We start from the raw sequence: 25,666 nt of genomic DNA, 5'->3' as shown, positions 1-25,666 counted from the left end.
ATCCCATCTGTGTTCGCTGAGGTTTGGTGGAGTTGGAGTTGTGTGTCTGACCACCGGGGGGAGCTCTGACACAGTAGAGCATCAAGGTACAGCTGGGTCATAGATAAAGATATATATGTATATAACTCAAAGAGATCAGAGATAAATAATAACTGGTCCCAGAACTCAGAGAGATCTGATGGATCAGACGTATTTGTACTTTGTTACTTGACACCTCTGCACACACACACACACACACACACACACACAGAGACAGACACACACACACACAGAGACAGACACACACACACACACACACACACACACACACACACACACAGATATACACACACACACACACACACACACACACACACACAGAGACAGACACACACACACACACACACACACACACACACACACACACACACACACACACACACAGATATACACGCACACACACACACACACACACTTGTCCTCCACAGGAAGTTGTTCAGAGTTTTCAACATAAAACACATGATGATATAAAATCTATTTGTCGTATTAACATTAAAAACTAACTCATGCTGAAATCATTCATATGTACAGAGTGTGCACGTCTGGCTTCCTGTCACAAACAGACCAGATAATAACAACAAACTCCTACAGGTCCCTGAACGCATCTGTCTGTGTGTGGGGGGAGGGGGGTGCTACAGGTCCCTGAACGCCTCTCTATCTGATGCTCTAGTTCTAGCTCTAGTCTCAGTACCTGTTTGATATAAAATAGAAACAGACGTAGAAATAAGAGCTGAAAATGTGTAGAAGATTTAATTTAATACGTTAAAAAACTGTTTTATTCAAGGTTGACAAGAAGACAACACAAGGGTTTTAAATTAGTTTGAGGAACTGAATCTGATTTAAGAGAAACATCTTTTCTGTTTCCTGACGTTTTAATGTTTGAAATGTGAAGAATCTTTCGTCTCGTTATGAATTAGTTTGTTTCCAACATTATGAACTTGTTTTATTTCCCGTTATCTCTCTGACTTCATTCTCCGTGTGGAGTCTTCAGGGAGGTTCTGTGTCCGGATCAATGAGCTGATTGGTAGACTCTCGGGGGACAAACTAAATATATGTATTCATATATAATCCTCTGTATGATACACACATTTAGCATATATATATATATATATATATATATATATATATATATATATATATATGTATATATGAGGCTAGATATCGTCTTAAATTTTGGATATCGTAATATCCTGACATGAAGTGTTGTGTTTTCCTGGTTTTTAAGGCTGTATTACAGTAAGTCATGTAATTTTCTAAAAACACCAGACTGTTCCAGCTGTTCCATTATTTGCCTTTACCCACTTAGTTATTATATCAACATAACTAATTAACACAAACAAATGTCCATTATGAAATTAAGACTGTTTAATGTGTAGGTTTACTGTACAGGCCTGGGAGAGTTAAACAGTGTCCTGACTCGTTTCTAAATACTGTCACAGTGTTCCTCTGTTCCTCAGTCTGCTGACAGGTCGACTGTATCTGGTCTGCTCACATGGGCCCCCTGGTGGTTGGTGAGCAGCTACTGCAGCTCCTAGTGGAAATAACATCCTTCACCCCGTTATCTGACGCCAAGGCACTACTGCAGGACTACCACTGCAATCACACATTAATTTGATTGATTGAGAAATCACATTGATATGACTTGTTATAAAGCTGATATTTTAATCATTTAAAGCATTTAATTATATTAATTTTCTTGTGCAACAGTGACAACACAGGCTACAGACAAATGAACCTGTTTCTCTGTTAAAAACATAAACTGAATGATTTTTACAAACTGCTGAACCTCCTAGATGACGTTTTATACAGCAGATGATTCATGAAGAACATTTGACATCTATGATCATTGTTTATATTTTAACTATTTCAGGAGAAAATAAAAAAAACGTCTCTTCTCTGGCTTCAGTAATTAATAAGGGCTGTTCTGTTGCTTGATGTTCCAAATTTACCAATTAAGCCACTAAAACTAGGTCAAAGATCATCACCACCACCACCTACTACTACTACTACGTTTCTTTAACTCTTCTTGTATTAGTTTGACGGCCTGGTCATTTCTTGAACAGTGCAGTAATCCCGTCTGAGTCTCGTGGAAGAGAACGTGAACATCCAACACGACGTTCTGAAAGGTTTCAGACCATCTTCTGACATCGGTTGAATAGTCGGGGTCTCTGGTGTGATGCATCAGCACTAGAATGACTGGTTTACTTCCAGATGACACTGAAACACAAGAAACAGGAGACAAAGGTTAGAGACAGACTTCCTGTAAAGACCAGGTCACAGAGCTGGCTGTGGTTGAATATTCAAATGTGTTTAGGAAGGTTCCTCACAGAGTGAAATGAAATAGTTAAGTAGCTGTCATGATAAGAGCCGTTGGAAAAGTCTAAGTGATAAGGAAAGGTGCTTCATTGCTTCCTTTGTTACCTCCTTTAGCATAGGATACACTGAACCATCCTTTACTAAAGGAAGGAGATAATGCCGTCCCACAAGTCCTTGCAGCAGCAACATTTAAAGCGACGCATCACCATTTCGCCGTTCATAATCAATATAAGGTACAGAGTGGCGCCCTAATCCTGTATGCACCATGTGTACATTTCATTTTCTGAGACATTGCAACACATCTAATAGTCTTATTAATGATAATGTCCTTTATGGCGCTGTCTGAGTGGTTTATTAAACCGGTTAATGCGAGAACTTTACACTCCTCACTACAGATATGACGACATTATTATGAAAGTGTGAAAGTAGGAATATTATGTGACAATTGCGCGGATCGGCTCTGAAGGTATTCACATCAATTACCTGAAATACCCCCCCACCGACCCAAATAAGTTATTTTCACCCTTTCTACAGTCTCTGTAGGCTGTAGCTTTTAAATGATGCATTGTAGTGATGTATCAATGTTTTCTTCAAAGATTTACTGTAATGATGAGTAAGGCTGTTTTTAATGACTTTAAATGTTTCCATGAGGACAGTAATGTCACTGTAATTGATATTGTGGGATATTTAAACAGCAAAAACTGTAGTTATAAAGTTGACAGATAAAACATAACTCAAGTTTTAGCTTATGAAATAATCAGTGAAGTCTTACATACATTTAAGAATTATTTTTATACAATAATCCTAATCAGGATTCATGTGGCTACATGAGTGGGCAGGAGGGTGAGCTGAGCAATCGATAATGAAAATAAACTTTATTTGCTGAACACCTTTCATACAAGAAACAGCCCACAGCTCATTGCTTTATAATAACTACATGACATGCAGTGGGTGCTTCACATAAAACAACATTATTATTGCAGAAAAAGAAGATTAAAACATGGTTAAGTAATATTTTTCACCTGGTTGTCCACGTTTATTAAGCCTGTATGAAACATCATGTTTGGAACACAGGGGCAATATATCCAGATGTGCTGGCAGACCTACGTCAATTACATCCTCTGTCACATGATTATGCAGCCGAGTGTAAGATTCCCCTGTCACCAGAGTTGTCTTGTCCTAATTCCTTTTGAATTCTCCTTCACACTTCTCCTTGATCTCATGATGTTTACCATCAGGGTTAAGGAGACGTGGTTAGGTAAAGGACTTAGGAGGGCATTTTGTGACTTTTCGACCACAGCCCTGCTGTAACACTTCTTTTCATCTACTGTAATATTCTTTAATGCTGTCACGTCCTGCATGTCAAACAAGATGATTGGCTGATTCATCTGTCAGGAAGGGTTTATACATATATATGTAATGTAAAAGAAAACAGCCACACCTTCACCTTCACCCAGAGAAACAGATCTCATCTTCAGACAGAACCTGAGCTGCAGAATCATCTGAGCATTACTCACGATCAAACAAAGTCTTTCTGTTACCTGAATCCTCTCTCATGGCTGCCTCCACATCTGATCCAACACGAGACGTGATTGGACAGAAGACGATGATGATGTCACATTCCTGCAGGTTCGTAGTGATCTTCACCTGCGTTGACCGTCCCATGTCCTTCACTTGTTCCAGTATGTCCTGATCAGCACCAAAGGTCCGACCAGTGATGACCAGGAACACCTTCACTGTGGCTTTAGGCCAGGAAGATGATGAAGATGAACAAACTTGTTAACATTTATATATATTAAAAGATAAAATAACCTGGTAGTAAAATGACACTCACCTTTGTAACCAGGCTCAGATCTCTCTGAGTTTTTTGGTCCTAATGAGAAATAAAGAATTTACTGTCAGAACCAGATTCATTATTGTAGTTCAACTGTTGCTATACAAAGGCAGAGTTTGACTGATAGAGTGTGTAAAACATAATCTAAGAACAGTTTTAGTTATAATATTGTGTAATGTGTTAACAGTCAGTGTCCTGTTGAAACAGAGCTGTGTAGCTCCACTGATGCTCCACCTCTATGGAAAACTCTGAGTCTGTAAATCTGAATCAAGGATTATGTTGGCAGCCTAAATACAGCAGTGTTATGTAGCTCCCTGTTCCCCTGGACAGTAACCAATATATAAAGAAGTAAAGGAAATATAGATGGTAACCTTTGTCAGAAATCTGCAAAATGAAAGTAAAGATTTGGAGTAGATCCTTGGGGTCAGGTGGAGTTTGGTTCCTCCAGCTTTCCACCAAATGTTGAGCAGCTGCAGAGAGAACCATAAGGTAAAAGTCTTATTAGTTAATCAATCACATCTTCATATCTTTATTATGTTATTTGATTAGGCTTAGGGTTATTTTGTAAGAGTTAAGGTTTCATTATTCATATACAGTAATATTCGTAAAAAAATATATGTAGATAAAACAATAATTATAAATAATTGTACATTTGAAACATTCTCGTGTCATCACATCTTTCAGTTCATCTAGTTCTGTCTGCAGGTTGACTTGGTCCTCAGTCTTCTGAAACACAAAGTTTATAGAACTGAAAATACTAAACAGAAAGTATAACAAAGTAAATTATATATATACACACTCACCATAACATATCAGGATTGTTCATACTTCAATCAAAGAGATATTTACAACAAATACAGAATAAAACATGCCGGCCATTAGAAACACACCTACACATAGCTGCACTTCCTACATTATTGCTCCACCCTGTGTTCAATTACATAAGTGCATTTGTAAACATATTCACCTCATGTTTCAGATGGTATTTTGTTTTACAGTTTTAATTCTTTACAAACAATCAATTAATGGATTGCTTGTGTGACGGCCCTGTGTAATCGGGCAGGGCCTCTCTGTGGGAGTGATGCCTCTCTGGTCTTACCCATCTTTGTTTCCATCTTTGTTTGAGTTGATTGCAGATCTGGTGCACCTGGGAGCTGGGAGCTGATAAAGCTCCACCTGGTCAGACTCCTCTCTCTTCACTACCATCCAGACCTCAACCATGGCCTGATCACCCCACCTTCCACATTTTGGTTTGGGTTTATTTAAGTTAGTTAAGTTCTGTTTAGTTTATTCTTTTGTTAAATAAATCACTTTTGATCATTTACGATGCCTCGCTCCCTCTTTTGTCATGGCCTTTGAGCCAGGTTGTGACACTTGAGAAAACAATCTGCAGATTTATTCAAAATGAAAATAATCATTAGTGACTGTGTATAAGAAGATTAATGTCCTTCAAGGTTCTGGCCTTGCCATCATTTCCGGACAATGGACACCTTGAAGGACATTAAACCTTACATTAAAAGTGTCTCTTTATAATGGAGGTGATTCTGGAGAGCATAACCTCTGATATAAACTGATGGAAACAGAAAACAGCAGACAACACCACCCTGCAGGGTGAAAATCACCCACTGAAGGGGGATAAATGTACCTACTGCACAACACACCTCATACATGAACAACATTATAGGTCGATTTCCATAGACTCCCAAAATAACACGTTTCATTTACTGGCTGACGGTGAAGGTGTAATCATGTGATCATTCTATTCAACATAACAGGTCCAGTTAACAATGTGATACTTAAGTTTAGGGAACAAAAGTACTTTGGGTTAATAAAACATCAGGGATTGGCTTAAAATGAGTCATATAGGGAGGACTCAACGTGACACAATATATACTACGATGCATAAAACTCACACTTTGGCTACATTGACACATAACAGACCAGATGTACCGCTGAATGTATCTTTAACCGTCTCCACCTGCAGCGCCACACGGTGAGGATTGTGTGAGTCACAGCGAGATGGAGAGTTTTTTCTTAGGGATTGTTGTTGTTTCTTCAGTTTTTGGAGCTGGTACGTGCTGTCAAACATCAATCTACTAAATGAAACTACCAATACACTCATTGGGAGGCATATAACAGATACGAGCTTCGGGAATAAGAGTTTGTAAATGTGTTGTTTGTTGGAAACAATTCGTCACAACATTAAATTGGATTAATAACTAAACCCCAACATTATCTGGAAATACCCTGCTAAAGAGAGTTACATTGTGGTTTAGTGAGACACATTTACAAGTTCCAAGTAGCATATATAAATGTCTTTACATACAGTTCATTTATTGGTGGACAGAGAATTAACATTTCTACATCATGATGGATTTTCATCATTTGAACTAATTGTTAGCTACTTTGTGCAGCCAGTGAAGGAGCTGAGCTCTGATTGGCTGAGTCCACTCTGCAGTTCAGTAATCAGGACTACACAGAGACTCATACAGGATCATTACTAACCTCTCTTGAAGATGACATCTTCCGATCTTTGACAGAGCTATCTGTGGAAACAGGTGTGACATTGTGTTATAGAGACAGTCAGAACTGTCTAAAAAAAAAAAAGACTTTAAAATAAATGAGTTTCATATTCCTCTCTCAATAACACAATAAAATATAAATCAGCTGCATATGACACTGACTATATACACCAAGCAGCTATGACATGGTCCAAGCCTCGGGGTCGTGAGTCGCCCCCGACGACCAGGGAGTCCACGGAAATCCAACCCAAAGTGTGACAAAGCAAATGATAGGAATTGGCAAAGTGTGAGCTGCAAGGTCTGTAGTAAATTGAAAAATGCAAACTTCCCATTTATATTCATTTAATACATCTGTTCTATAGGCACAATTTTGGGGGTGTAATAGACCACGCCCATTTTAACCAATCAAAACAAAATTGTAGGTGTTGCCTCAGGAGTGGCCCTAGATCGTACTCTCCAGGTTTTAACCCTAACCCTTAAGTATAGCTACCCTTGTTTACCTTTGACTTAAGTGATCTGAGTTTGGGGACAGACACCGTGGTTATTAGACTATGAGTGGGCGACTGTTTCAGTGGAAGCACAGAGGAGCACGTAGCCCTGCACCTCTTAAACAAGGAAGTTAGGTGATGAAGCACCAAAGTTCTCCATAAGGTTGGGGTGATAGATGGATCACAAACACTCTAACCCAGTCATCTGTCACTTTATGAAAAGGTAATTAAGTTCTACTGTATGTACCTTAGTCTGTGAAGCAACGACGTCCTGATTTTAATAGTTTTACTTGACTCATTTTAAGCCAATCCCTGACGTTTTACTAACCCAAAGTATTTTTTCCCTAACCTTAACTAGCTCAGTTTCACAACATTTACTACGTCTGTGAAACTGACCCACATGATTAAAATTTCCATCCCGGTCAGGTGTCACAGTCACATGTCTAAAACGGTCACCATGCAGACGTAAATCAGTCATTGGCAATCAACCTATTAATTATTTTAGGTGTCAGGATGTGTTGAGTATATTCTCTAATATCCAAACAGGATGTCAGTGTGAATCTGTCGTTGGCTTGTACAGGATTTAACAGACTCATTAACCTCAGCATGGATTAAATACTGAAGCAGTTTACAGGTGGCATTAACCTGTGGAATATGATGGTTTCACTGCTGCTGTCATTCATTAACTTTATATGTTTTGTGGCTCAGCAGTTCACTGACAATCTATAGACAGTAGTGTTTTAGTTAAGCCCAGTGGGCGAAGCAGCAACATCTCAACATACAGCTGATAATAGTAATCAGGATCAGAATTCCTGGATTTGTTAGTCCTGCTCAAGACATCCGTCCTTTCTTTCTAATTTCAGGTTGTGGATCAGTGTTTTACAGGCTTTCTTTCATAACACTGCATACTTAACAACTATGGGAGTGCAGTTGAGGTGTCACATTATCTGTATCCTAGTAACGACTGATCTGGTGTGAATCATAAAATGATGTTTGTATGGAACATAAGTAACCTGGTTATAAGCACATTACTTTTATACAGTCGTGGGGGTAAATGAACAGGCAGGCAGCAGGTTGGTGATGTCGCCAAATATCAAAAATCATTTACAGTATACCTGTGTGTATCCATGTTTTCTATAGATCATACACACCAGATCCCACTTTATTTCAAAATTAACTACAATTAAAGAAGCTCCTAAAACAATTCAGTCACTTTGTTCATGTGACTTCATTCTGAACTACTACCTTCAAAAGGAAATAATATAAATGCATCAGCTTTATACATAGTAAGTATGTGATGCTGATATTCAGTGTGTAGATAGTTCTCCTGAAGCAACATACAAGTTCAGTCAATTAATTACATAACATAATTTACTGAGAGAGGAGAAACATGCTTACCACTCTGACCCATCCTTTAGTTGTTGAGATCTGCAGCAAAGACAACGATGAGATTTTGTGTGTGTCGGATCCTCCCTGTTTCATGGACCACATGACTTAAAAGAAATGCGTCTACTTCTTGTAAACCATTGCATTGAGGACAATTATACCATAAGCAAAAAAGGACTGTGACCTGACCTTAAAACCAATATAAAAAACCTCCTTTGAAATGATTAACAGCTCCAGTATGGATTTATAAGAAGCTGATGGATTTCTTTTAAATCAAGTGTTCATGAAACAGGAAGGATCCGTCATATAAAGAGACTCTGTGTTCTTTTGTTTGTTGCAGATCTACAACAGCTACAGGATGGGTCAGAAACCATCACACCATCACCATGGTAAGTTTCCTATCTCTCAGGAAATTGGGTTGTGCTGATTGTTAAACTTAAATTTTACATGTTATTTCAGTAAAAGTAAAAATAATTAGGACAGATGTTAGCAATACATCTTTTTGTTTGTTTTTTAAATTGAGTTAAATAAAACGAGAAGGTTTTTTTCAGACTAATTTATTAGAATTTCTCAAAAAGAGTTGGTGAAACGTTAGACCATGAGTCAAAGAATGATTAGATTTTCCCACTTTAAACTGGGTGAGACTTTGTGGCCCAGTGATGAACTGGTTTAAATCCTATTTGAAGGACACAGACTACTTTATGTCCATCAGTAATTATACATGTGAGCGTTCAAAAAGACTCTCAGGCTTCTTTTGTTTAACATCTACGAGCTCCCATTAGTGAGGATTATAGAAAACAACTTAAATATCTTATGCATATGACAGATTTATAACAATATCACAGTACAGTTATATTTTAAAATGTACAGTAGCTACAGCACAACAATACAAATAAAAACAAATTCATTTGCAGGCAAACAGTTTGCAATGTTTACAGTACATCACATAACAAAAATATTAATTCTTAATTATAAACTCTACGAGCACTCAAATTGATTTAGCTTTTACAAACAGGCCAGAAAGGATTTTGAAATCATACAATATGCTTACTGGATTGTCTGATCACAATCTCATAATGGTCACCAGAAAATTAAATAAAAAGCGTTTTAAACCTTTGCCAGCCACAGAATCCTGTAGGATACTAAAGCAGGAACAACAAAACTTCATAAATTCAATCCATGATGTAAATTGGGATGAATTACTCTCTGGCATAAACCTGGACAAGAATTGTTCTCAATTATCTAATAAAATACAGCAAATTATTAATCAATTTACATGGAAAATTAGATTAAGAACAAAAGAAATGGTCTCCCCTGGTTAAATGAATCTGTTTTGAAATTGATGAAAGAAAGAGATCATTCCTTAAAGTTGGCTGTAAAATCAGGATATAACAGACATCAATTTACCTCTTTAAGAAATAGAGTAGTGAGAGAAATAAGGAGATCTAAAGCCGATTTTTTCATTACTGCTTTGAATAGTGCACGTGGAAATTCTAAAATAACCTGGCATTATATAAAAAAAACTGTCAGGAGAGTCCCACATAAATAAGACAAAACAAATGCAAATTGAATTAAATGGAGACATTCTAACAGAACCCAAGGCAATAGCTGATGCTTTTAACAACTATTTTATTGAATCGGTAGCAGAAATCGCGAAGAAATTTACAATCAAACAAAAAAAAGAATACTTGGTGTCTGCAACACAGTCATTCTTCATAACAAACATCCCTGAGATCCAAGTCATTGACATCATTAAAACCCTAAAACCATCTAAGGCCAGGGATGTATTTGGTATGGACACTAACATGCTTAAAGATTCAGGATCTGCTCTGGCTACTCCCATTGCTTCAATTATTAATCTATCAATTTCCAGTGGTCATTTTCCAAAGGCCTGGAAATCTGCTATTGTTACGCCAGTTTTTAAATCTGGTCTATCCACCTCCATGAATAACTACCGACCAATAAGCATTCTTCCGGCCATTTCCAAAATTGCTCAACAAATGGGTGGCTGAGCAGACTGTACAGTACTTAAACAGTAGCTCCCCTTCTTTTCACGTCATGCAGTTTGGTTTTAGATCCAAACACTCCACTGAAACGGCTACGTGCCTTTTTATCGAGAAAATAAAATCTTCTCTTGACAAGGGGGGAGTAGTAGGGGCGGTATTCTTGAATCTCAGGAAAGCTTTTGATACAGTGAAGCATTTAGTTCTACTTAATAAGCTTTCACATTTTAATTTCTCTCGTGGCACTGTTAGTTGGTTCGAATCATACCTGCATGATCGTACACAATCTGTACTAATTAACAACAGCAATTCTGAGTCTCTTAGGCTAACCACCGGGGTTCCTCAGGGCTCAATATTAGGGCCCCTCCTATTTAGCCTTTATATCAATGACTTGCCTAATGTTTGTTCTGAAGTAGAATGATTGATGTATGCGGATGACACCGTTTTATTTGTTCATGGTCGATCTAAAGACATTGTTGCAGATAAACTCACTAAAGCAATGACTTGTGTTACATCCTGGTTGCAGGAGAACTGCCTGCAGCTAAATATTTCAAAAACTGTAGGTATGTTCTTCAGTAAAACCAATAGTTTCATCTAATCCTGACATAATAGTTGCTGGAGAAAAATTACAAATTGTAAATCAATACAAATATCTTGGGTTAGTAATAGATTCACATCCCTCCTTTAAAGCCCATATTGAAAAATTATGTAAAACAATTAAGTTTAATCTTGCAAATTTCTGCTCAATTCGAAATGAGATGTCAACAGAAGCTGCAATAACTTTTCTACATTCCATGATTTTTAGCCACTTCAACTACTGCCTAACAAGTTGGTCTCAAGCAAGTCAGACCGCAAAAAGACCTTTGGAAAGGTTATACAAACAAGCCATTAAAGTCATGGATAAAAAACCAAAGGCACTATCATCACTGTGCAATTTTAAATTGGGACAGTATTCATAAGTTTGTAGATCTGAGTCTCATAAAGTAACACATGATTTGGCCCCAGCTCCTCTAGCAGAGTTCATCAGCCAAAGAAACAGCTCTGATCGTGTTACTCGAGGCTCGGCCAGAGGCACCGTGTCAGTGACCTGAGGAGGTTAAACAGCTCACCACTTACAAGGCCTTCACCAAAAATTAGAAAATTTGGCTCATTAACAATTATGTCTGCCAACATTAAAAGCAGAGCCTATCGTGCTGTATTATATATCTTATAGCCTTTTGAACTTGTTTTTTGTGTGTTTTAATATTGTAACAGGTACTGTTTACCTTTAAGTATTTTACAGTGTTGGTTATATTGTAGTTATCAACTTGCAATAGACTTGTAAATGTTTCTTCATGTTTGTATTTTATTGCTTCTTTTACATCTTGGCCATGGGACTACAGATGAAAAATAGCCTTTTGGCTAATTCTGGCTTTTTTAACCATGTTTGTTCATGTGTTTAATGAAATTGCACTGTCCCCTTCTAAATAAACCAATATATCAAATCAAATCAATTAAATATACATCTGTACAAAGGTTTAGATCAGTGATCACCGGATTGATTTGTCTTTAGCCATGTTGTTTTAAAACCACTGAAGCTAGTGTATTTTCTGATATGGGTTAGCTGCTGCTAACTAATTCATTAGACATGTTCTGACACTTCTGGAGACCTGGAGTGCATTCAACAAATCTGTGATTGGATTTATCAAATTGTCCTCCTACTAAACAAAGGTAAAACAAATAATAGTGTTTGGATCTAAAGATTAAAAGTCAGGGATCAGGCACTAAAGTTAAAGATGTCAAACCAAGCCAGAAGACTTGGAGACCTTGATTCTGCTTGAATCATTCAGTCTCAGCAGGAAATAACTTTTTGTTAATAAAGAAATTAATGGTTTAGGAATGATATGATGCTCCGTTATGAAGCATCTAGACCTCTCAGATGGTCTGGTTCAGATCTGCTAACTGTACTCAGAGTATAAACTGAACCTGGAGAAGAAGCATTCAGTTTTTTATGTTCCACCTATCTGAAACAAATTCCCAGAAAACTGCAGTTCAGTTCTTTTTAATGAGAGCTTAAAACCTTTCTGTTTATATTTTCTTAAGTTCTATTTGGGACGATGTATTCATATTCCATGTACTATAACTGTCCATTCATTTATTTGATCCTATTGTATGTTTTTTTGTTATCCTATTGTATAAATGTTTCTAGAATATCATCATCATCATCATCATCAAGCACAGCCACAGCCGACTCCCAGTAAGTTATTATCTTATTAACATCTGTAAACCCATCTTCATTCAGATATCTGTAGGTCAGAGTTAAAGGGATTCTTTTTGAAATGGCCATGTCAGTTTTTCTGTAGCTATAATTTATCCTAACATTTCCCAACATATTAGCATGACATTGTTAGTACCAACGGATTCTCTACATCTTCATTTTTCACATGATACCAAAATCATTCTAGCATTAACACCCTACAACCTCTAAAAGACAAAATGTCGACTGAGCGCGCCCGCAGGCTGGTGGAACGTTTCATTATAATACATATTATATATAATGTGTGCTTTCGCCTCTGTGTTTGGTACTTTTTGTTTTACTTTTGTTTTATCGACAGGTTGTGAATCAACTGTTGTACTTGTGCATGTCTGAGTGCATTAATCTGTGTGAGAGTATTTACATGATTCCTAAATGTTTTTCTTTCAGAAAAACCCACCCCACCACCTTCTCCCAGTAAGATATTAAGTTTATTTCTGAACATCACACTTTTAGTAAAACCATTATTGGTTTGTCCATTCAAATATTTGCTTATTTCTTAAATATTTATACAATTTCCTTTTCAGCTTTGAAGGATCCATGGAGGAAAATAGTCTGGGGGTGAGTTCACTTTATTATTTGTGTGGACCCCAGGAAGACTAGCTGTAAATAACCTAAAGACTGTGATGGGTGTCTCTGTCATTCAACCTAAATGACCCCAGACTTTACCACAGTCTTTAACCAGGACTGTGTATCATGGCATTAGTGTGTTCGTGGCATAAACAAAAGAGGGACCTACTCTCACAGCTCCATAGATACTAGAAAACTCCTCAGGAGTAGCCTAACAAGCCAGACCCACATCCAGATGTAGGGTCTGGGAACTCACCATTGACAGGGCTCAATCCGAGGGGCGGGATAAACGGTTGTCTTTCAAATTCTCTCTGCACCAATAGGATAGCGCTACAACCAGGCAGAGCAATGAAGAAGGTAGCGGAGCTAGTTAATAGGTTAAACTTTTGCCGTATCCGGTCGGCAAAACTCCAAACACATCTTCCTTTTTTAAGAATTTAAGTGCCGTTCGTTGTTCTTTTCTCAAAGAAAAGCTGAACTCCAAGTCTTCCAGAAGATCGCTGTTCCCAGCAGCAGAAGCAGCCATAAGCCCCGCCCACCGACTCTTTACACAATGTGATTGGCCTGACCAAAATTTTGTTTTTCCAGCTCGCAAGCCAACGGAGAGTGCCTAGACTCCCTTGGCTGCAAAATAAATTTGCTGCCGTAAACTTGAACTTACATTAAAAGTTATTAAAAACATTGACTTACATTAAATGGCTTCTCCTAAAAATTTACAAGACCCTTTTATCCTCTGAGTGACGCTTCCACCAAGATGTAATCTGCCTTCACCTCAAACTGCATATACATTTCATTTCATATACAAACTTGTGGTTTACAATTTAACGCCTCAACTTTCTTCTGGATTTACATAATTTATTATTTGACCCTGACTATTATTATCACTCTTTTGCAATTATTAATTTTCATCTGATATTTTTTTCTTGATGTTCACCTACATACTATTTCTGCAAACCAATGGGTCCAGTGTTTCTTCTTCTTGTTTGATGTTTTATTTAGATGTAACAGGTTTATATTTTAATCTAAAAAAAAAAATAACAGAGACAAAACGAGGGATCTCCAGTATGTGCAGGATTATGAGCCTGAAAACAACGACATCAAACACATCCGAATCCTTCTGTATGGACCCGTCGGAGCTGGAAAGTCCAGCTTCATCAACTCTGTCAGCAGCACCCTACGAGGCAGAACGACTATTCCTGCTGGGGCCAGTTCAACCACATCTGACAAAAGTTTCACCACAAGAGTAAGAAAACTTTAGATTTCAATGTACATTTTCATGTTAAAACCTCCAAACCAGCAGGTTTGCTTACTCTTGGGGGAATCACTGGAATTGTTGGGTCCTTGTAAATTATAGAGTGTGGTCTAGACCTACTCTATCTGTAAAGTGTCTTGAGATAATTCCTGTTATGATTTGACACTATAAATAAAATTGACAATTGAATTGAAATTGAATTGAATAAACATTATAATCAAGTCATAAACGTTTATGACATAATACTTCTTTTAGTAAATGTTAGGATTAGGGTTAGAGTTAGCGTTCATGTGTCATGACTGTGTCATGACAGTGTCATGTGTTCAGTGTCATGTGTTCATGACACATGTCACTCTTATGTTACCACCAGAGTACCTAGCGCAAACATCCTCATAGAGAGGAGTTCTGGGTGGATGTGGGTCCTAAAACACACTGTAGGGCTTTCAGGCCAGGGAGCAGAGTTCATGTCCCAGGAAGAGGTTAGGGAGAAAACCCAAGACTTTCGCCCATCTAGGGTGTTCGTATCCCGGGAGAACTACTTAAGAGAGCCCCTGTTTTAACCCAAACCACAATCTTTTTTCTAATCTTAATTAGTCGTTTTGATAAGGCAAGGCAAGGCAAGGCAGCTTTATTTATATAGCACATTTCAGCAACAGGGCAATTCAAAGTGCTTTACATAAAACATTAAAGAGCAGTTAGAAAACAATTAAAAAACAATAATAAATTAAAAACATTAAAAGACAAGAATAAAATTGATAGTGCAGTATAAGAATAAAAGTTACAGTGCAATATAAGAAATTAAAGTTAATAAAATAGATTATTTAAAGAAAAGCAACATCAAAAAGATAGGTCTTTAGCTTAGATTTAAAGGAACTGAGCGTTGCAGCGGACCTGCAGGTTTCTGGGAGTTTGTTCCAAAGATGTGGAGCATAAAAACTGAACGCTGCTTCCCCCTGTTTAGTTCTGACTCTGGGGACAACAAGTAGACCTGTCCCAGACCACCTGAGAGGTCTGGGTGGGTCATAGTGTAGTAGACCTGTCCCAGACCACCTGAGAGGTCTGGGTGGGTCATAGTGTAGTAGCAGATCAGAAATGTATTTTGGACCTAAACTGTTTAGTGATTTATAAACCAGTAAAAGTATTTTGAAATCAATTCTTTGAGGCACTGGAAGCCAGTGTAGAGACTTCAGAACTGGAGTGATGTGATCCACTTTCTTGGTTTTAGGGAGGACTCGAGCAGCAGCGTTCTGAATCAGCTGCAGCTGTCTGATTGATTTTTTAGGGAGACCTGTAAAGACACCGTTACAGTAGTCAAGTCTACTGAAGATAAAAGCATGGACAAGTTTTTCCAAATCCTGCTGAGACATAAGTCCTTTAACCCTTGATATATTTTTAAGGTGATAATAGGCTGATTTTTTAATTATGTTAATGTGGCTTTTAAAATTCAGGTCTGAGTCCATGACTACACCAAGATTTCTGGCTTTGTCTGTTGTTTTTAACATTGTCGTTTGAAGCTGAGCGCTGACTTTCAATCGTTCCTCTTTTGCTCCAAAAACAACCACCTCCGTTTTTTCTTCATTTCATTTAAGAAAGTTCTGGCACATCCAATCATTAATCTGTTCAATGCACATATTTAATTGTTGTATTGTGCTATAGTTCCCTGGCGATAAGGTTATGTAAATGTGTGTGTCATCCGCATAACTATGGTAACTTATTTTGTTGTTTTCCATAATCTGAGCCAGTGGAAGCATGTAGATGTTGAACAGAAGAGGCCCCAGAACTGAGCCTTGGGGAACTCCACAAGTCATATTTGTATGCTCAGATGTATAATTACTAGGGCTGTCAAAATTAACGCATTAATTTTTGCGTTAATTTTTTAATATTTAACTCGTTAAAAAAAATTAACGAAATTAACGCAGCTGTGTTTGTTTACTTCATGTGGCGGCTAAGAAACGTAATACGTCTCCATAACAGCAGGCGGCGCTACTTTGTATTGTTGCCCAAGTAATGAAAACCGGCAGCTGATTGGACGAACGCGTCACATGGGTTTGTTTTCTCCGGATATTGAGAGCCAGACTGTCATGGCGGCCGTTCAGAATACGATCTCATATTGTACTAAAATAGTTCACTGAAACATGTTTCTGAAAACATTTTAAGCGAGAAATAGGCCGTGCAGTTGCTGAATCGGTCTTCATTTCAGCTCAACAAAGGTCAGTTTAGAAGATTTTCGTCAGATTTTGAGAGAAACCTCACTCCGCTCGCCATTTCCGGGTGAGTCCCGACTGCCCTGCAGGCGACTGAACATAGGCTCGTTGGAGATGAACTGAACTCTCGGCTCGTTGGAGATGAACTGTACTCTCGGCTCGTTGGAGATGAACTGAACTCTCGGCTCGTTGGAGATGAACTGCTCCTCGCCTGTAAAGTAGACGAGAGCAGGCGACAGCAGCCGGGGACGGTGACAAAAATCTGCTCTCAAGTCAGACAGTTTGTAGCCGTTTCAGCAGCCTTCAGCAGGACTAAATAAGCCAAATTGTTGCTGCTGTTGTTCTGAAAGATATTAAACATTATGAACTCAGCAGAACCTTTCCTTGTTTGGTTTTTCTTCATATTTGCAATGATTTAGCATTTAAATATCCATTATTATAAGCTTCAGTCTCAATTTAAAAAAGCGATTAATCGCGATTAACTACAGCAAATTGTGCGATTAATTAGTTAATTTTTTTTAATCGATTGACAGCCCTAATAATTACCTATAGACACAAAGTAGTCCCTATTCTTTAAATAGGATTCAAACCACTTTAGTACTGAGCCAGAAAGACCAACCCAGTTTTCCAATCGGTCAAGCAATATGTCATGGTCTACCGTATCAAATGCAGCACTGAGATCAAGTAATACTAAGACTGAAATTTTGCCACTATCTGTGTTTAAGTGGATGTCATTAAAGACTTTAACAAGAGCCGTCTCAGTTTTGGTGACTAAATTTACCTTTTAGAGGCTAAACTTAACTGTTAGGAATGCTGCCAGGACCGTCACAGGGATGTTTTTGTGGCTAAAGTTTCACGTAGGCCTAACAGTGACCTGTAAGATATACTAATTTTTGTTTAGTTTTCCCCCACCAGGAATCGACCACATGTCAACGTGTCCCTAAGCAAGACACCAAAACCCAATTTATTACCCAAACTGTTCTGGAATTTGAGATAAACATAAAACATGATTAATATTGATGCTTCCAGGGATGTTTTAAAAAATAAACACTGCAGGACCCAAAGTCTGTAGATGGCATCATTGTGATTAACATAAACCTTTAATGTTTTTGTGTTACAGTATGAAACTCATAAAATAATAAAAGGAGGAGGAAAGTCAAAGTCATATTATCCTTTCATCTTCAATGACGTCATGGGTCTGGAGAAAGGGGATGGAGTTCGTGTTGATGACATCAAACTGGCCCTGAAAGGACATGTGAAGGAGGGATACAAGGTACAACTGGGACATTATTAAACTTTCAGTCTCACATTGCCAGACATACATCACAGTGCTGCAGACAGGTCACAGAATGTTGATATTGAACTTATCAGTAAAATATTTACTGACAATAACTGATTCATTTCATGTCCACTTGCTACAACCTTCATTAGACCTCATCAGGACTGAGACAAAAAATTGGTCCTGGCATTTTTTGGCCCAGGCGGCCCACACCCACCGTGATTGGTCAGACAAATTCCCTGCAGACAGTCCTCTTAAAATATGCGTGCATTCTATGATATGAGTTGCCTAGTGTTCAGCGTTCATGTGATAGTTTTGGATCCTTCAAGAGGGGTCTCTAGACTTATCTGTTGATCTTACACTTAAATAATTAATTCATTCTTAGAGTTATGATTTGTATATTTATGGTATTTTTGTTATTTTTTATTATTGATATTTTATATTGTATTGTCATTTTTGTTTTTATTACTAATTTGCTGGACACAAGTGTCTGCTAAATACAATAACCATAACCCTTCCCAAAAGCTACAATAAAGCTGAGAGTAGTATATGCCCTGGAAAAGAGCCCCAATACAAGAGAAGCTAATTAAGTCATTCAAGGAACACTGATGCTTGTATCAACACTGATTTTATAGATCACACAGACTTTTCAGCTAGCCAACAGGCTAACCGCTAGCATTTTCAATGTAAACTTCAAGTAGTTAGCTTACCTCATAGCCACTAACTTTAATGTTACAGCCAAACTGCTCGTTGTCGTTATGACGTGAGTCCCCGGTATGCCAGATGGCCAGTCCAGCCCTGGACCTCATGCAGCAACATACTACTTATTTCCTGTTAGAGAAAAATAAGAAAGTCAACTCCAGATGTATCAGACATTCTTAACAATGTAGATCTGCTTCTACCCAGGTGTCCTGACTGTTAAATCCCACTTGATCATAATGTTTACAGTAAACACTATCTAAGGGCTGGTGTTGTGCTGTGTGCAAATTCTCTGACATACGTCCAAGAATCTGAGAGATGCCACCAAAAAAGGCCGAGTTATCATACTTGCTATTAGAGTTTTTATTGTGGGTTTTTTTCGAATAGAAGTAGAAGTAGAAGAAGAGTGCATAATGCTCAGGAAAATACTGGGCTTTTTAGTTGGTCAATCGAGCAATCACATTCTGCTGCCACAAGATGGCAATGCACCTGACCCCCCCTCATTTTAAGACGCTCATGAGGGTGCAAGAGCATTTGCACAACGTGGCCGCTTCAAAATAACTGCTTTGGTCTGGAACTAGCAGAGTAAGATGTGTGAAGTGTTTCCCTTCTGAAGCTGATATGTACACATTTGTGTTTATTTTGTTCTATGTGTTCTTATGCATTTTGACAACACAGTTTATTTTAACATGTCATTATTTAATTGTGTTCCAGTTCAACCCTGCATCTTCACTCTCTGATGGTGATCCAGGCTACAACCCTCTTCCATCTCCAGAAGACAAAGTTCACGTTCTGGTTTGTGTACTTTCTGCTAATGCGGCGGAAATTCCAGACTCAGTTCTGAAGAAGATGGCAGAAATCAGAGAGTTAGCCAGTGACCTGGGTAAGAATATAATATACTTGGCTTCAGAAAGTATTGAAACTATTTACTTTTTGCACGTTATTGTGTTGGTTTATTTAAAAAAAATCTACTTTATTAAATATCAAAAACTTTAAGGAAGTATTCAGACCTGTTATTCAGTACTTTGTGGAAGCCCCTTGTACAGTAATTACAGCTTTGAGTCTTCTCGGGTAGAGCTTCAAGCTTTGCACACTTGGATTTGGACAGTTTATGCCATTCTTCCTGGTAGATCCTCTCAAACTCCTTCAGATTGGATGGGAAGCATCTGTGAGCCTCCATCATCAGGTCTTTGTACAGATGTTGTATCAGGTTTAGGTCCTGGCTTTGGCTGGGCCACTCAAGGAGAGTCAGAGACTTGTCCTGAAGCCACTCAGGCATTGTCCTGCTAAGAGATGAGGGCGCTCTGAACGTCTTATTCAAGGACCTCTCTGTATTTGTCTGCATCAATCTTTTCCTCAGTTCTTAGTTCTTTTCCCAGTTCCAGCCACTGAGAAGACACCCCTCCCCCCCTCCCCCATTATATGATGTTGCCTGCACCATGCTTCACCACAGGGATGGGTTAGGAGTTCTTCGAGTTCTGATCAAAGAGTTCAACGTTTACAGAAGTCAAGTTCAGATCAGATTTATGCTTTTTCTTGCGTAATGTTTGTATTTTAGTGAGTTCTTCTACAGACTTTATATATATATATATATATATATATATATATATATATATATATATACACATATATATATAAAAGATTATTTTTTCTGGCACTTTTGTGCTAGAGTTTTGTGCAAAGAAATGGAGAAATTGAGTCTTACATGATATGTGCAAAACTGCAAGGTTAGGAGCCTATATGCCTACTTTGTAGTATCAACAGGTATTAGGGATTTAGTATTTACATTAGCTGACTGTTAATCAGTCATCACTTGATTACACATTGTATTACCTTGTTATGATATAAGAAGTGACCCATACAATGTGCCAAACATAATGTGCCTCATGAAGATGAAGCATATGACAGTAGCAACAGCTGAGAAGATTTGGATCTGTGGTGACCAGGGACCTCATTTATATATATATATATATATATATATATATATATATATATATATATATATATATAATATTTATATATATATATATATATATATATATATATATATATATATATATATATATATAGTTTTTACAAATTACAATTTTCCTTGTCTGACCAACAGATTGTTCAGTTGTTTGTTTGATTTAATGAACAGTAACTTCCTGAAAAAGCTAAATTACTGAGTGTGTTTCTGTCTGCAGGGATTCCCCAAATGGCAATAGGCACCAACATTGATTCAGCCTGTCCTGAAACTGCAAAGGATCTCAAGAATGTGTACAAGAGCAAACACCTGAAGAAAAAGGTGAGTTTCTGTCTTTCTGTTGCCCCCATAAGGAATTCTAAGTAATGACAACAATTCTGGTGCGCGTCCACATGATGCAAGCCTTCTGTGATCGTGCAGAGAAGAAAGAAACATAAGGACTCCGGGGAGTAAACTCCCCAGAGCTAGATTAGTAACAAGCAGTTCTGGGACAGGATGCATACAAAAGTAACAAGTAGAGATGAGAGAGCAGCTCAGTGTGTCATAGGAAGGAAGGAACTTCCCCGGTAGTCTAGAATTATAACAGCGTAACTAAGAGAGGCAGGTTAGAGAGAGGTGCCTGTTCGGGTTAGAACTCTCCCCAACCGGATCGGGCTGTACTGGTCTGCCTCCCTCTACTCTCGCTAGATTATTAATTATACAGTATATAAAACTGATGACTACGAGGAGAAGCAGTGGGCCGGGTTAGGTGGACGCTTCAACTCCTCACTCCCTAACTATAAGCTTTATCAAAGAGGAGGGTTTTCAGTTTACTCTTAAATGTGGTGACGGTGTCTGCCTCTCAAACCCAGACTGGGAGCTGGTTCCATAATACTGGAGCCTGATAGCTGAAGGCTCTGGCTCCCAGTCTACTTTTAGAGACGCTAGGAACCACAAGTAGCTCTGCATTCTGGGAGCGTATTGCTCTACTAGGACAATAAGGTACTAAGAGCTCTTCTAGTAATGATGGTGCTTGACCATTTAGAGCTTTGTAGGTCAGGAGGAGGATTTTGAATTCGATCCTAGATTTCACAGGAAGCCAATGCAGAGAAGCCAATACAGGAGAAATATGATCTCTTCTCTTAGTTCTCGTCAGAACACGTGCTGCAGCATTCTGGATCAGCTGGAGAGTCTTAATGGACTTATTTGGGCAACCTGATAATAAGGAATTGCAGTAATCTAGTCTAGAAGTAACGAATGCATGGACTAGTTTTTCAGCATCATTTTGAGACAGAATATTCCTAATTTTGGCAATGTTACAAAGATGGAAAAAGGCTATTCTTGAGGTTTGTTTTAAGTGGGCGTTGAAGGATATATCCTGATCAAAAATAACTCCTAGATTTCTGACAGTAGTGCTGGAGGCCAGGGCAATACCATCCAGAGTAGCTATATCTTTAGATAATGAAGTTCGGAGGTGCTTTGGTCCTATCACAATAACTTCAGTTTTGTTTGAGTTTAACATCAGGAAATTTTGGGTCATCCAGGATTTTATATCTTTAATACACGCTTGAAGTTTAGCTAACTGACCACTTTCGTCTGGCTTAATTGAGAGATATAATTGGGTGTCGTCTGCGTAACAGTGAAAGTTAATTGAGTGTTTCCTAATAATATTACCTAAAGGAAGCATATATAAGGAAAATAGAATTGGTCCAAGCACTGAGCCTTGAGGAACGCCATGGCTAACTTTAGCGTGCTTGGAGGGTTTATCGTTAATGTTAACAAATTGGGATCGTTCAGAGAAATAGGACTTAAACCAGCTTAGATCTTGGAGAGAAAGGGAAGGTTAGATATAGGTCTATAGTTTGCTAAGACCTCAGGATCGAGGGTGGGTTTTTTCAGAAGAGGTTTTATCACAGCTACTTTAAATGACTGCGGTACATAACCTGTTAATAAGGACATGTTGATCATATCTAATAATGAAGTGTTTACCACGGGTAACGCTTCTTTGAGTAACCTCGTTGGGATGGGGTCTAAGAGACAGGTAGACGGCTTAGCTGAGGATATCTTTAACATTAATTGTTGAAGGTCTATAGGATAAAAGCAGTCCAAGTATATGTCGGGACTCGTCGTTCTTTCTAGCGGTCCTGCATTTAAAGATGAACTGTTAGAAGTTTAGGGCAAAAGGTGATGAATTTTATTTCTAATTGTTATAATTTTATCATTAAAGAAGCTCATGAAGTCATCACTACTCAGAGCTAGAGGAATAGATGGCTCAGTAGAGCTGTGGCTATCTGTCAGCCTGGCTACAGTGCTGAAAAGAAACCTTGGGTTGTTCTTGTTTTCTTCTATTAGTGATGAGTAATAGTCTGATCTGGCCTTTCTTAGGGCCTTCCTATAGGTTTTGAGACTTTCTTGCCAATCCAAACGGGATTCTTCCACTTTGGTGGAACGCCACTTACTTTCGAGGTTTTGCGAGATTTGTTTTAATTTGCGAGTTTGGGAGTTATACCAAGGTGCTAATTTCCTTTGCTTCATCATCTTCTTTTTGAGAGGAGCGACAGAGTCTAAGGTCGTCCGTAGGCAAGTCGTAGCACCGTCTACAAATGTATCAATTTGAGAGGGACTGAGGTTAACATAGAGGTCCTCGGTTATGTTAAGGCACGACATAGAGTCGAATGCTATTGGAATATCTTCCTTAAATTTAGCTATAGCACTGTCAGATAGGCATCTAGTGTAGAAGCTTTTATCTAACTTAGTATAGTCAGGTAGTAAGAATTCGAAAGTGATTAAAGAATGATCTGTTAATACCGAATTCTGCGGAAATATTATTAAATCCTCAATTTCAATACCATATACCAGCACAAGGTCGAGGGTGTGGTTAAAACAGTGCGTCGCCTTGTGCACACTCTGACTGAAACCGATTGAATCCAGTAATGAGTTGAAAGCAGTACTAAGGCTATCATTGTCAACGTCCACATGGATATTAAAATCACCTACAATAAGTACTTTAATTAATTAATTAATTTAATTGATTTAAGGACTAAACATGATAAAAACTCTGAGAATTCAGATAAAAATTCTGAATACGGACCTGGAGCCCTGTAAATAACAACGAATATAATTGGCTGTAATGTTTTCCATTTTGTATGTTGAAGATTAAGAACAAGACTTTCAAAGGAGTTATAATTTAGTTTAGGTTTAGGATTAATTAACAGGCTTGCATCAAAGATGGCTGCAACTCCCCCTCCTCGGCCTGAGCCTCTAGGAATTTGAGTATTAATATGACTGGGAGGAGTGGCTTCATTTAGACTAACATAGTCTTCATGGCCCAGCCAGGTTTCAGTAAGACAAAATAAATCAATGTTATTATCTGATATCTACTCGTTTACCAATAATGCTTTAGAAGACAGAGATCTAATATTTAATAGTCCACATCTAATTTTCCTATTTTGTTCTATCGTTGCAGTCGTTTTAATTCCAATTAGGTTGTTAAGTATAGCGCATCTGTTGTTTACCTTTGATTTAACCGATCTGAGTCGGGGAACAGACACCGTGCTTATTAGCCTATGAGTGGGTGACTGCTCCAACGGAAGCACAGGGGGGCGCGTAGTACTGCAGCTCTGATTACTAATATCAAACTTGGGTTGTCATGGTTTCTGTCTGATAAACTCGGTCAGATTTTTTGATATGAGAGCGGCTCCGTCCCAGGTGGGATGAATGCCGTCTCTCTCCATCAGACCAGGCTTTCCCCAGAACGCCCCCCAGTTATTCACATAGCCCACATCGTTAGCTGGGCACCCCCCCGACAACCAGCGGTGGAAGGATGACGTACGGCTGTACATTTCATCATTGGTCAGGTTTGGCAGGGGTCCAGAGAAAACTACTGAGTCCGACATTGTCTTTGCGTATGCACAAAGTGACTCAACATTCAATTTAGTGATCTCTGATTTACGACCATTACCCCCTACGTGAAGTATGATCTTACTGTATTTACGCTTCTTTTTAGCCAGCAGCTCTAGATGGGTTTCTATATCGCCCGCTCTGGCCCCGGGGACACATATGACCGTAGGTACTGTAGCCGCCGGGGCCGCCGGCTTCACATATCGCAGTATAGAGCTCCCAATAACCAGAGCTGGCTTCACATATCGCAGTATAGAGCTCCCAATAACCAGAGCTGGCTTCACATATCACAGTATAGAGCTCCCAATAACCAGAGCTGGCTTCACATATCGCAGTATAGAGCTCCCAATAACCAGAGCCGGCTTCACATATCGCAGTATAGAGCTCCCAATAACCAGAGCTGGCTTCACATATTGCAGTATAGAGCTCCCAATAACCAGAGCTGGCTTCACATATCGCAGTATAGAGCTCCCAATAACCAGAGCTGGCTTCACATATTGCAGTATAGAGCTCCCAATAACCAGAGCCGGCTTCACATATCGCAGTATAGAGCTCCCAATAACCAGAGCTGGCTTCACATATTGCAGTATAGAGCTCCCAATAACCAGAGCCGGCTTCACATATTGCAGTATAGAGCTCCCAATAACCAGAGCCGGCTTCACATATCGCAGTATAGAGCTCCCAATAACCAGAGCTGGCTTCACATATCGCAGTATAGAGCTCCCAATAACCAGAGCTGGCTTCACATATCGCGTATAGAGCTCCCAATAACCAGAGCTGGCTTCACATATCGCGTATAGAGCTCCCAATAACCATTACATGTCATTACATTACATTACATTACATTACATGTCATTACATTACATTACATTACATTATATGTCATTACATTACATTACATTACATGTCATTACATTACATGTCATTACATTACAT

General features: G+C 38.5%; 1 protein-coding gene across 1 annotated transcript in view; it reads left to right on the top strand.

Moving 5' to 3' along the window:
* Positions 1-6,891: 6,891 nt before the first annotated feature.
* Positions 6,892-25,666, top strand: part of LOC114564268 (interferon-induced protein 44) — a 28,098-nt gene continuing 9,323 nt past the window's right edge. Inside the window, exons 1-8 of the mRNA XM_028591518.1 lie at positions 6,892-6,963; positions 8,926-8,974; positions 13,272-13,298; positions 13,409-13,442; positions 14,493-14,694; positions 18,028-18,180; positions 19,600-19,768; positions 21,072-21,172. Of these exons, the coding sequence (XP_028447319.1) occupies positions 6,892-6,963; positions 8,926-8,974; positions 13,272-13,298; positions 13,409-13,442; positions 14,493-14,694; positions 18,028-18,180; positions 19,600-19,768; positions 21,072-21,172 (807 nt within the window). The remainder of the gene's footprint in view (positions 6,964-8,925; positions 8,975-13,271; positions 13,299-13,408; positions 13,443-14,492; positions 14,695-18,027; positions 18,181-19,599; positions 19,769-21,071; positions 21,173-25,666) is intronic.

Source organism: Perca flavescens, chromosome 11 (genome assembly GCF_004354835.1).
Source record: "Perca flavescens isolate YP-PL-M2 chromosome 11, PFLA_1.0, whole genome shotgun sequence".
NCBI lineage: Eukaryota > Metazoa > Chordata > Actinopteri > Perciformes > Percidae > Perca > Perca flavescens.
The sequence above is the reverse complement of the archived record's forward strand: the minus strand, read 5'-3'. Positions and strand labels throughout refer to the sequence as shown.